General features: G+C 50.4%; 1 protein-coding gene across 23 annotated transcripts in view; it reads left to right on the top strand.

Moving 5' to 3' along the window:
* Positions 1-11,858, top strand: part of DYSF (dysferlin) — a 225,932-nt gene extending 214,074 nt beyond the window's left edge. For all 23 annotated transcript variants that reach the window (XM_018055066.1, XM_018055062.1, XM_018055052.1 and 20 more), the window contains 4 exons: positions 4,290-4,468; positions 6,329-6,438; positions 7,831-7,978; positions 11,590-11,858. In XM_018055066.1, the coding sequence (XP_017910555.1) occupies positions 4,290-4,468; positions 6,329-6,438; positions 7,831-7,978; positions 11,590-11,628 (476 nt within the window). In that variant the 3' untranslated portion in view covers positions 11,629-11,858. The remainder of the gene's footprint in view (positions 1-4,289; positions 4,469-6,328; positions 6,439-7,830; positions 7,979-11,589) is intronic.

The raw sequence follows: 13,578 nt of genomic DNA, 5'->3' as shown, positions 1-13,578 counted from the left end.
TTGCCAGCTAGGAGCAGGGCAGGCTTGGATGAATCACTGGAGCCCTCCTTGGGTGGGTCTTGATTGCAGAATTAGCCGAGCTCTTGGCCCTGCCCGCCCCACCCACCCGCACCACAAAGGAAGGACATTTTGAGGAGCAGCCCCAGCAGGAATGGGGAAGAGGGCTTCCAGCCCATCAGGCTGCTCTTTACCCCGTGTCCCCCCACACCCAGCCTGGTCCCCTGCACTTGGAGGACTGAGGACTGCTCCATGACATCACTGTAAAAGATTCAGAGTGTTAGCATCACAGCACCAAGTTGGACTTTTGTTCTTTTACTTATTACGTAATTCCTGTAGCCACATTAGAAACTGGAGATAAGCAATGCCTCCCTTTCCTATTTTATTATAATCTCACTGCTGGTGCTGCTAAGTTGCTTCAGTCGTGTCCGACTCTGTGCGACCCCGTAGACAGCAGCCCTCCAGGCTCCGCTGTCCCTGGGATTTTCCAGGCAAGAACACTGGGGTGGGTTGCCATTTCCTTCTCCAATGCATGAAAGTGAAAAGTAATAATCTCACTACCCAGAGATAACCTCCACTAATGCTTTGGGGTATATTATTTCTTATATAAGCAAATACATGTTATGTGCATATTTTTCCAAAATATTTTTTTAAATTATTAATTATTTTATTCTTTGGCTGCACTGGGTCTCTGTTGCTGTGCATGGGCTTCCTCTAGTTGCGGGGAGTAGGGGCTACTCTTTGTTAAAATCATTTATTATTTATTTTATTTTCTGGCTGCCCTGGGTCTCTGCTGCTGGGTGTGGGCTGCCTCTAGTTGCGGGGAGTGGGGGCTACTCTTTTTAAAAATCATTTATTATTTATTTTATTTTCTGGCTGCCCTGGGTCTCTGCTGCTGGGCGTGGGCTGCCTCTAGTTGCGGGGAGTGGGGGCTACTCTTTTTTAAAATCATTTATTATTTATTTTATTTTCTGGCTGCCCTGGGTTCCTGTTGCTGGGCGTGGGCTGCCTCTAGTTGGGGGAAGTGGGGGCTACTCTCTGGTGCGGCGCATGGACTTCTCTTTGCAATGGCTTCTCTTTTTGTGGAGCTCTGGCTGTAGGACGCATGGGCTTCAGTGGGTGTGACCCACGCAGCTTACTTAGTTGCTCTGCTGCAAGTGGGGTCTCCGTGGACCAGGGATCAAACCTGTGTCCTCTGCATTGGCAGGCGGCTTCTTAATCACTGGACCCCCGGGGAAGCCCTGTATGTGTAGTTTATACATAGATATACGCATGTATGTATGGCATAGAGAAAGCAAAATGAGTGTATGTTACACATACTGTTTTAGATCTTTTTGTGGGAAACAAGACATTAAGAACGTTCCTACCGTCAGGAGTTACCCGTCTCCATTTGCACCTACATCATGGCACTTAACGTCCACCCGATGGCCTGTTGCACAGGTGGACCCTCTCCTGTCTCACTGATCCCGCCTTGGTGCACTCTCAGCTCATTTCCAGGCTTTCCTGTGTGAGTGGCAGTCTAGGCTCACATCTTCGGACCATTTGTGCACATCTTCCCTAAATTTTAAGAAGCAGATTTTTAGTCTTAGAGTGGTTTTTGAAACGTTTTGTTCAATTGCCCTCTAGATAGATTTTACATTTTTATATTATCATCTGTTCTCTATTTGCCCAAGAGCACTATTTTCCTTAAACTTTTGCTAAAAGTGTTATCTTTCTTAAAAAAAAGAAAAACCTGCCAATATGACACCTCATTTTTATCTTTCTTTGCATTTCTTCTTTACTTGTAAGGTAGAACTTTAAAAACAGGTTTATTATCTATATTTTTTTGTTATTTTCTTTTTCACGGTTTTGGGATGTTCCTCTTTTATTATTGATTTTCAGAGCTTTTTATATAGTAAGGACACATTACAAATAATTTCACCATTTTCAATTGCTTTTTAGTTTTTTACAGAACCTCTTTTGCTTGTAGACTAAAAATTTTTTTTAGTATCCTGCTATCATTCTAAAAACCATTTTTTTCTCATTTTATTTTTTAATTAATTAATTTATTTTAATTGGAGGCTAATTAGTTTACAATACTGTGATGGTTTTTGCCATACATCGACATGAATCAGCCACAGATGTACAGAGAAAACCAATTTTAATAAGACAAACAAAAACCGCATTCTATTGAATGAAAAAATGGTGTTCAATATAAAATTAAATAGGATCATTTTGTGTTTTTAAAAATAAAGCCACTAAAACTGCTACTTTTAAACTCCACAGATTTCTTTTAATTTGATGTTTGTATCTATTGTGAAAGGATCAGCACAGTAAGATGCATAGTTAATTTTTTTTCTTGTGAAGAGAAATTTTAAGATCTACTCTTATAGAAGCTTACAGCATTATTAAGACATTTCCTTTTCCCTCTTCATAATGTATTTTCTAGTTACATATTTTACTTCTTTTGAATATTTATTGCCTTTATTTTAAAAGTCATAGTTAAGATCTAGAAATTCTGCGATCAAGAAATTATCCTGTGTTCCCTTATAGTCTTTATGATATACTATCTATGTGTGTATATATAGCTTACTTTATGTAGATATACTGTATATACACTATACTATATATATGTTATATATATATATATATATATATGTATCAGAGAAGCCATTGGCACCCCACTCCAGTCCTCTCGCCTGGGAAATCCCATGGACAGAGGAGCCTGGCAGGCTGCAGTCCAGGGGGTCTCGAAGAGTCAGACACGACTGAACGACTTTACTTTCACTTTTCACTTTCACACATTGGAGAAGGAAAGGGCAATCCACTCCAGTGTTCTTGCCTGGAGAATCCCAGGGACAGGGGAGCCTCGTGGGCTGCCATCTATGGGGTCACACAGAGTCGGACATGACTGAAGTGACTCAGCAGCAGCAGATATATTATATATGTGTATATATAGTGTATAGTATATATGGGCTTTCTTGGTGGCTCAGATGGTAAAGAATCTGCCTGCAATGCAGGAGACCTGAATTTGATACCTGAATCGGGAAGATCCCCTGGAGAAGGGAATGGCAACCCATTCCAGTATTCTTGCCTGGAGAATTCTGTGGACAGAGCAGCCTGGTGGATACAGTCCATGGGGTCGCAAAGAGTCAGACACAACTGAACAGCTAACACACACATATATGTAGACATATGTATAGAGTATACATACTATACATAGTATATATGGTTTATGTTGCTACATGGTTTATGTAGATATCCTATATATCATTTATATAATATATTAATATAATTTATATATGGATTTAATGTAATATTTAATATATTATACTATATATATGATTTAATGCCCTGGTTTTTACTTAATATTGTATTGAGATCATATTTAAAATGAGAAATAAACATTCATCTGTAGTTGAGGGATGGAGAGATGTTTAGATGGGTACATAGATTAGTGCTGATATAGAGTTGAACAACTGTTGGATGAAATAATAACCTGATTAATGGAGATATAGTGCTCAGCAAATGTTACTATTGAGGGGTATAGATAGTTAAAGCAGATAGCTGCATGGAAGGATAAATGGAGGAAGGGAATGAAAAACTACAAAAACAGATGCAGTCACTGAATACTTGCAGTAACTGAGCATTCCACACTGAAAAATAGTCTAATCTCCTTTGTGTGGTATTCAAAAATTTCTTTAATTTGGCCTCAGAAAATGGTTTTTAGATTTATCTCTCTCACTTTATCCCTTCAGTAACCTGTGCTCCAGTCCCACTGATTTCATCATGTTGTTGGAATTGGATTAGGTGAAACCACATGAAATTACTGTTTTTATACATCAAAGATAATTGAATATCAAAATTTTCATGTGGCTTCACCCAAAAGATGGATCTATTCTGGGAGAAGAGGGATAAAATAGAAGAGCAGATGAAGCAGTATGGAAAGATAGCTGTGTGGATAACTAGGTGGGCAGATGAATGAACTACCATGAGATGACACTTGTACCTATAGAAAAGCAAGAACAAAAACAAAAAATGGGAAATAACAAATGTTGGAGAGGATGTGGAGAAATTGGAACACTCGTATACTAAGTAAGTATAGTAAGATGGATAATTGAGCAGTTGGGAAGCTCTGTTAAGGGCGAATCAGTAAGGGCAGATTATTGGGCATATGGATGCGTGAACAGATGGATGGGAAGCTGAACAGATGGGATGAGAGGTGACGGATGGAGAGTAGAGTTTGAGCCACAGGGTGGTCCTAGGCTGGCAGTGACTGAGAAAGCCTGGCTAAAGCAACTTCTTTGCCACAGGCTCTCTGCAGCTGGACCTTAACCACATGCCCAAGCCCGCCAAGACAGCCGAGAAGTGCTCCGTGGACCAGCTGGAAGCCACCTTCCACCCAGAGCGGTTCGTGTCTCTTTTTGAACAGAAAACAGTGAAGGGCTGGTGGCCCTGTGTGGCGGATGAGGGCGAGAAAAAGATGCTGGCGGTAAGTCGGCTCCATCTGGCCGGTGGAGACGTGGGAGCGGCTCCTCCATAGCGATCACAGGCGCAGGCGTGCTCCTCTCCCTGTCTCCTGCCCTCCCTGTCTGTTTCCCAAGACCTGTCCCTCTCCCTTGCCACTTTCCAGCCTTCCTCTTCTTGAGGGTTGTATCCCAGCGAAGCCTATTTAAATCAAAGGTGCCTTAATCTCTGTGGATCCTGTTTAGTTTATTCTCTGCTCTCTGGCCTTCACAGTGATCTGTGTCCTGAGTTCCCCTTTGGCTAGACTTCTGGAAGAGGACAGGCATCATGCTGCTCCCATTTAAGCAGAACCCTACAAGGGACCATCCTTGAGGGACTATTCCCTCTGCCCAGAGGTCTGTCCAGGGGCGTGACTGGGGACCATGAGGAATTGTCCTGCCTCTGCAGGGGAAGTAAATGACAGTTTATTATTGTCCTTCAATATCTACGGGGGGTGGATTCCAAGAGCCCTGTGGACATCAAAATCCACGGATGCTCAAGTCTCATAGTTGGCCCTCCACGGTTGGTGGAATCTGTGGATTGAAACCTGCAAATGAGGGCCGACTGTATATTTACTGAAATAATATGTGTATAGGTGGATCTGCATGGTTAAAACCTATGTTGTTCAAGGGTCAGTTGTACCTGGAAACAGCAAGCAGCCAGCCAACCCCTCAAGTGGCCCCTGAAATAAAATATCCATGTTGTGTAACAAATTATAACAATTAATAAGAAATACTAATGTCTCAAAAGAAAAATGAGTGCAGTGCTTGCATAGATAATACGCAAACAAGTAGAGCGGCCGTTAAAATTTAAGAAAGTCCATTTCCCCTGGTAATTACATAAAGGAGTATTTTAAAATGTGAAAACATCTTTAATGTATTATAGTAGAGTGTTTTAAAACAGAAATGCTCATTGCTAGCGAGGATGCAGAGAGACTCCCCCCTCATTTACTTTTGCCCTCCAGGCTAATGATTTTACATTTGGGGAAACAATTTAGTAATATATAGCCTGAAAGTTAGCAATATTTATTCCCTTTGAAATTTTTTATCCCACTTCTAAAATCTTTCCTAAAGAAATAACCTCATTAAATTAAAGCTTTACGGTTCTAGGGTGTTGGTTGCAGCATTTTTTTTTTTATAACAACGAAGAGTTGGAAACAACTTAAATGAACCAAAATAACTAGTTTACTAAATAAATTATGGTCAGCCATTGCATAGAATGTTTTATAGCATTAAAAGCAAACTTTAAAAGAATATATAATTATATAATAATAAAATATATTATTTTAAGTGAAAGAAGCAAGCTATAGAACTAAATATACACAGTATGGTATTTCATATACTTGCAGAGAAAAATAAGTCTGATGAATAAAATATTAGGAGTGCTTATCGTTACATAGGAAAAGTATGAGTGACGGTATCCTTTCTTTATATGTGTCTGTAAAGTAAAGTAAAATCGCTCAGTTGTGTCCGACTCTTAGCAACCCCATGGACTGTAGCCTACCAGGCTCCTCCCTCCATGGGATTCTCCAGGCAAGAGTACTGGAGTGGGTTGCCATTTCCTTCTCCAGGGGATTCTCCCAACCCAGGGATCGAACCCGGGTCTCCTGCATTCCAGGCAGACGCTTTAAGCTCTGAGCCACCAGGGAAGCCCATACGTGCAGACACTTGTCTGTAGTTACTACATATCCTGCTAGGAACGAGTACTTTTATGATCAGATCATCCTGTTATCACTTTTCAAAAAAAAAAATCATAAAGTGACCTTGACATCTGTCCTGGCCTGGCTCCTCTCCAAGCCACGGTGCTGAGCCTTTGTGTCCCTGACCAGGTCCCCCTTTCCCCACAGGGCAAGCTGGAGATGACCTTGGAGATTGTAACAGAGAGTGAGCATGAGGAGCGGCCAGCCGGCCACGGCCGGGATGAACCTAACATGAATCCCAAGCTCGAGGACCCAAGGTTGGTGCAGCCCCTGCCCGCTGATGGCCAAGGGGACTGGGAGGCGTAGCCACAGTGGAGGAGGCACCCACTGCAGAGCCACACAGAGGTCCCGAGGCCCAGAGGAGGGTGTGACTCACCCCAGGGTCCTCGTTAGGGAGCAGGTGACCGACACCCTTCCAGAACAGGCTGGGCTCATCAGTTCATTCCAGGCGCAAGCACTGTTGAGCAACTGGTGGTTGTAGGCCAAGCGTGCTGCCATACGGCTTGTGTATGGTGTGTCATGGAACCTTCCCTGCTGGGTCATTTTGGCGTCCTCACTTTACAAATGAGAAAACAATCACAGCAAAATTAAATAAGGTCGTTCTAGGGAAAGTGGTGAAGCTGAAATTCTCACACCTGGTCTGATTGGCTCTGGAGCCTGACTCAAGGTCTTTCCCCTGAACAAGCTGCTTCTGTGGCTCTCTTGTGGTGTCAACGTGGCTTTCAAAAGGTCTTTCCGTTTTCCCACCTGTGGAATGGGGGCCTAGCCTCTGCCTCCCCTACCTCCCAGATAAGGGATATAAGCCAATCCAGTGGATGGAGATGGCTTGAAGACAGTTATTGGAGCCTGAAAGACGGCTGTTGGCGGCAGGGGTGTGTGTGAGTGATCAGGCTGCATTTGCTGGGTCCTTTCCCACAGCCTGCTGAGCTCAAGTCACACTTAGCACAGACAGCCCATTTTGTCACAGAGCTGTCCTGACCGCCACAGGCTGGCGGAGCAGCAGGAGGCCCCCTACCCAAGGGTGCTGGGATCTGGGTGGAAAGATGAGGGAGACCCAGGAGAGCCAGCGGCATGCAAGCGAATGTCAGAATGGCCGTTACTGAGACACAAAACCTGCTTGCTCTTTGAACTGCGAGGCTGATCTCGGGGAAGGATCTGCAGTTCCTGGTTGTGGGAGAGAGAGTCACCTTTCTGGGTTCAGCTCCTGCCATCCTTCCCTGACCGTGCACCAGCCATGTGCATCTAGGCCTGTGGCAGAGCTTATCTGGAGCTCATGGGCCATAGCTCAGCGAAAGTGGAGCCCCTCGAAGCTCTGTCCAGTCCCCAGGTCTCTAGTCTGTGACAAGTCCTGGGTCAGGAAGGGGAGAGAGACAGGGAAGGTGACCTGGACAGGGTGGCTAATAACTGGGTCCCTGGGGGTGTGCAGGGCTTGATGGTGTCAGGAAGAGAAGAGGGGTGTGGGCAAGGCTCATGATGTAGCAAAGGCTGGGAGGAGAAGGGGATGCAGATGCAAAGGGACAGGGGCCGGGGGCTGGAGGCTGGGGGGGTCTGGGGGCCTGGCTGGGGAGGGCCAGGGTGATTTGGGAGCAGGGCTCACAGGGAGCAGCACTGGTGGGGTGCCCTGCTGAACTCTGGGATCTCCCTTGCAGGCGGCCTGACACCTCCTTCCTCTGGTTCACCTCCCCGTACAAGACTATGAAGTTCATCCTGTGGCGGCGGTTCCGGTGTGCCATCATCCTCTTCCTCATTCTCTTCATCTTCCTGCTCTTCTTGGGCATCTTTGTCTACTCCTTCCCGGTAAGCTGGCCCGAGGAGGGAGGCACAGACCCTTTCTCGGGGGAGCTCCTGGTCTGATGTGGGAGGTACCGTTCTTGAGCTCCAGCAGCCCCTGGTCTCGGAGGAGCCTGTCATTGACCTCCAGTGCACTGGCTGTCTGATGGAGAGGCAGCCTCTGTCCTTGGGGAGTCTGTGGCCTGAGGAAGGAGACACAGGCTCTGTCTTGGGGGCCCCCAGTCTGGTAGGAGACCCTTGGGGAGTTCTGAGTTCTTGCCTTTAATGGGGAGACACAGTGTGCTCAGCAAGCCCCTGATGGGCTGTGTAATCAAGATGAGGCCCTTGGGCAGGCGTGGGCAGGAGAACCTGCTTGAAGGAGGGCCTGGAGCTTGGTCAGGAAGGGAAGGGAAGGTGTGGATGGCAGAGAACAGGGGGAGGCCCTGTGTCTGTGAGGATGGCGCCTGCTGAGGGCCTGGAGAGGGGCTTGGGGTCCACCTGGGGACCTGAATGTGCGCCTGTTTTCTGCAGTGGGGTGGCCTGGGGTGGGGTGTGAGTGAGGAGGGGGTGTGCCAGGAGCCTCTCCCCGACGCAGTGGACACGGGGCCCCTTTCCCTGCTGAGTGCCTGAGAGGCCAGCTGGTGCCTGACAGAGAGCGACCAGGCCCGCTCTGCGGGCCGCTCCCAAAGGAGGAGAATCTGGAGCTGTCTCCCCTGCCCAGGCTCCCTGGGTCCTCACGGCAGCACCTGAGCGTCTCTAGAACCTCAGACCTTGAAGGGATCACAGGTTCCCAGGCTGATACCTGAGTTTCAATCTCTTCTAAATTTTTAAAACTTTTTAACATGAAAATTTAAAATCCACGTACAAGTAGAGGAACGGTGTGATCAATTCCACGTCACCCTGACTTGAATGGAAAGAAACAGACACCCAGAGAGGGGAGGGGCCAGCTCAGGGCTGCAGGGCAGTCTGTGTACAGCTCCCAGGCTGGGGTTCCAGCCACAGCCCTGGTCAGCACCAGGCCGCTGGCCACGCACACGGTCCCCACACTGGGCGGTGGAATTACACACCTGTGAGCTCTTTGCTCTGTGAGTCCTCCAGGAGAAGGAGGGGTTCCAAGCGCCTCTCCCAGCGTAGCTGGCGAGGCCTGGTACCAGCAGAGAGCATCCTGAGGAAGACAGTAAAAATGGCAGAGCTTCCCCTTCAGGCCCTGATACCGTGAACTGTGGGAGCAGTGGAGGGGAGCTCTGGTTCAGACATCCAGGCCCTGGTACCCTCTGGGCCCTGAGTCACAAAGGAGGGTCTAGAGCCGGGGTGGCCACGGGTTGGGCTGAGGGCCAGGCCCTTTGAGCAGGCTGAGACTGTTCTGAGTCTTAGCAAGAAGACTTACATTGACCAGATAGGCCTGAGGCTCAGGGGTGGGTGAGGTTATGGGGGTCAGGCTTGTTTGGTTTGGGTGCCCTCTTAGTGAAAGAAGACAAATTACAACTGCTAATACGGGGTTAGCTACTGGGCCCTGGAAGAGAGCTTAGATGCCCTGGCAGTGACCTGGGCTCAGGGCTCAGGCCCAGGACTCCACCTCCGTGTCTCTTCCCCTGGGGCAGGCCCAGGTGGTCAGGTTGGGGAGGCGCAGTGCCGCTCGCCTGGCCTCTCCTCAGGCTCACCTCCTCTCATGTCGTTTATGCCCAGCCACCATTGGGTTCAGGCAAAGACTTTGTGTCCGGGAGCCAAGGGTGAGTTCTGTGGGTGATGGAGCGGGTGGTGAGGCTGGTGGTCTGATAAGCTGGCAGTCCACGAGGAGACACAGTGATGCCAGGACCACGGGGAGAACAGGATACAGCCTAGCGCTCCACGGTGAGGCTGGGCCAGGGAGTGCGGGCAAGGCGAGCTGGCGCACCCCCACGCTCCCTAGCAGGTGGTCTGAGAAGCAAGCTGCAGCGGCACCAGGGAGGATTGCAGAGCCCCGGCCCGCTCCAGGTCTGCTGGGGAGAATCTGCCTCAAACGTTCTGGTTTGAGCATCACTGTTGTGTGAGATGGAGCTCCATGTGGAGTCATGAGCTGGTAGCTGCTTTTGGCTCTGCCAGGCACTCCCCAAGTGGCCTCGGCTGGGACCCCCATCGGCATGAGGCAGGGCTGGGCTGGGTCAGCACTGACCTGCTGTGACCAGCACTGTGCAGAGGGGAGTGGTGTGCGGAGGGGGCTGCATGTCAAGCCAGCCTTCTGCTGAAGAGCCAAGGGGAGGGCAGGGCCTGGCCCCAAGTAAAATTCCTATCTCCTGGCTATGCCTGGGCCTGCCCCTGGCCAGCCGGGCCCCACCCTGGAAGGCGCTTGGGCAGCATACTGGCCTCAGGTACCTGGGGAAGGGGGAAGGAGGTCCCAGCTACCTGGCTGGGAGACAGAGGGAAGATTTCCAGTTACTTTCAGCCTGCCACCCTTTCTAATCTCAGGGGCAGCCATAGCCCCAGACCCCGTGGGCAGACCTGGGCAGAGCCTCTTCCCTGTCTCCTGGATCCCCAGCCAGCAGCATCCGAATCTTTTGAGATCTTCTGGGAATTGTCCTCTTCAAATACCAGCCCTGCCTTCTCTCCCAGGGCTGGTGTGCGGGCTCGGCTCCCAGGTGAAGGCTTTGGGGCCAAAGGAGCAGCCTAGACCTGAGGCTGCTGATGCTCTCACCTGAAGTTCTTTGCCACAAGCTGGGCATGTCCAAGTGGCTTGGTCACCTGGTGGGTGCCAGACCCATGCCCCTCGCCTGGCTTGCAGGTTTTGGGGGCAGAGGCCTTGGTGGAGAGGGGCCTGGGGCCAGGGCTGCCACCTCCTCCCCCGCATAGACCTAATCTCCCACCCCCTCGGAAATTCCCCTGGGAGGGGTACAGGAGGGCAGCCTGTCTGTTTTCCCCCAGCTCTCCCCCAGAGGCCGCAGGGAGCAGGGCCAGCGTGGGGAGGCAGGAGGCGAGCTGGCGGGGAAGGAGCGGCGGCTTTGTTTCCAGAGTTGGCCTTCCCGGGCGGCGCTGGGGAACATACTGTCCCAATTAGGAGCCCTGTGTTGTGTTGTATGTGTTTTCATGGTTTTGGGGGGGAGGAGTGGGGAGGGGAGATTCCTGTCAGTCCCGCAGCAGCCAGGGCTTAATCAGGGGTGACCCGTCTCCAGGGCTGGCCTCTGTTGTGGGTCATCCTTGTACACTACCCCTGCCCTCACCTCTCTCTTTGCTTCTGGGGCAGAAGCATGGTGGCCAATGAGCCCGGGATTCCTGTGTGTGGGGAGCTGGGAGAGGGGTGGGGAGAATCCCCGCCTCGCCTTCGGGTCTGATTGAAGGTGCTGGGCCTGGCCTGGCTGGGGCAGAGTCCTCTGGGCAGAGCGGACGCTGGGAATGGGCCCTGGTTGATGGGGGAAAAGACTGAGTGCCATGGCCCAGGGCGGACGCTGGGAATGGGCCCTGGTTGATGGGGGAGAAGACTGAGTGCCGTGGCCCCCAGGAGAGTGTGGGCTGGCGTGGCAGCGAGGCTGGGGGCTGCAGTGTTGAGTGTGGAGTGTGGCGGGGGTGGTGAGTGCGAGGCGCAGGCAGGTGGCTGAGCCCTTTCCCAGCTCCTTTCCCCCGCAGCTGTCACCACCTGTCCCTGCCTCCTCCCTCCCTCTCTCCAGAACTATGCTGCCATGAAGCTGGTGAAGCCCTTCAGCTGAGGACTCCTGGGCCCAGGACTGGCTTCTTCCGCTGCCCCGCTCGGTAGAGCTCCTCCAGATGTTCAAGCCTGACCGTCCTGCTAGGGTGGGCAGATGGACTGGCACACGCACCAAGTGTTGGCGACGTCGAGCCCTGGGATCACCCGCTGTTATCATTTCTTTCTCCCCTGAACCGAACCATTTGGGATCAGCCCATGTGTATTTCAGTATAAAACAGTTGGAACCACAAAGCTTTGGTGTGTGTCTCTGTGGCACCTGAGTGGGGTGACCAAGCAGGGGATGGGTCTGGGTGGGCGGGGGTGTGGGGTGTGCCATCTCTGCTCAGTGGGCCCGCTGGAGCTGTGATCTTTTGATAAGAAAGGTGGGGGTGGCCTGGGCTTTGAGGCTTAGTGTCGGCCTGCCCGGAGACCCAGCATGTTCTGCTCCCGGACTCTGTCCCCTGTCCTGCGCCCTCCTCCCTCTGGCATCTCCTCTTTCGCGCCCACACTTCTCTCTGCTTGGGTGGGCAGTTACCTGCACCATGCCTGGAAGAGGTTTCACCTAGGCACATGGAGCCCCAGAAACTCTCCAGGCAGGGGTAGCTGCTGGATTCCTGGCTGTGACCTTGTCTCCTGTACTCTTGGGATGTCTTGGAGTTCTCTCCCTATTTCCTTGCCCTGCTCTGGGCTGGACAAACGCACCCTTTCCTTGTGATTCGAGCATCGCATTAGCCGTTGGTCTGACATCTCTTGCAGGGATCAGGCTTCATCTACAGGAGCAGCAAGAGCACGCTTAGAGAAAAACCAGAGTATGAAAGCATTGTTTCCAAAATAGAGGCCTCTGCCTCTGTCGTCGGAGGGGCTGGAGCTCAGCCTGGCGGCCTCCTCGCCTGTTACCCAGGAGGGCTTCTCTTATTTCCTGCTGTGAGCTGTTCCCATGGCCCAGGATCCAAAGCCCCAGAGTGAGCCTTCCAGCCCCTCTGGCTCTTCCCTGCCTGCTGGGACCCAGACAGGCCCTGCCTCATCCCACCTGGTTGGCGGGACTAGGGGTTACTGGGATGGGGCTGATGGCCTGAACCCTCCTGGATGCGGGAGCCACATCTTGAACACAGAGTGGTTCTCTCTTCAGGAGAGGGTCTGATGGACGATGCCCTCAGTGTCCAGCTCCCTGTGGGCCCTGAGAACCTGGGTGGCCAGCCCTGAACCCTGGAGCCATGTGGCCATACCTTGCACAGCACAGGCAGCAGGGACCAGAGTCACCCATCTCTTCTGGGTCATGAGCCTTCTGTGAATATCCACCATGGAGGTGGTGGATCAGTGATTCCATGGGAGAGGACTGGAGGTAAAAGGAAGAGGTGAGCCTGCAGCTTCAAGAGGTGCTGAGAACGCTTTGGGGTCTGGGGAGACCTGAGAATGTTTGAAGGTAGGGAGGAGGAATCCACTAGGGAGGGAAAGATCAAACATACAAGAGAGAAAATGGGATAATTAATGGAACCAGCTTCTGGAGAAGGAGGGGAGGGTGTTATCTTGGATAGAAAGTTCTCTTTTTCTTACAGGTACAAGAAGGCTGGAGGAAATGTATGCACACATGGAACTGTCACCTGGGTTAAATGAATTTGCGGGAACATTGTGCCCACTCATTAATTTTTTCCTTTATTCATTTGCTTTTTCTTGCTGCTTTGAGTTGCAGATAATAGAAACCATTACTTAAACTAGTAAAAGGACTATAATGGCCTTATAGAAATGAAACTTTCAGAAGGATGGGCTTCAGGCAAGGGCTGACCCAGCTCCTCAGTTAGGCCACCAAGACTTAGCATTCTGTCTCTGCTCTGCCCTTGTCAGAGTTGGCTTCTGTCTAAAGGTGACTCTATTCCTTTGGAGTCTGGGGTTAAAGCTGCTCCCTGGAACCTTATAGGCCACCAAGCAAAATTCAGGGGGAATGAGGAACAGATAGATGGTGAGGGGACATCGT

This window comes from Capra hircus, chromosome 11 (assembly GCF_001704415.2).
Source record: "Capra hircus breed San Clemente chromosome 11, ASM170441v1, whole genome shotgun sequence".
Lineage (NCBI taxonomy): Eukaryota > Metazoa > Chordata > Mammalia > Artiodactyla > Bovidae > Capra > Capra hircus.
The sequence above is the reverse complement of the archived record's forward strand: the minus strand, read 5'-3'. Positions and strand labels throughout refer to the sequence as shown.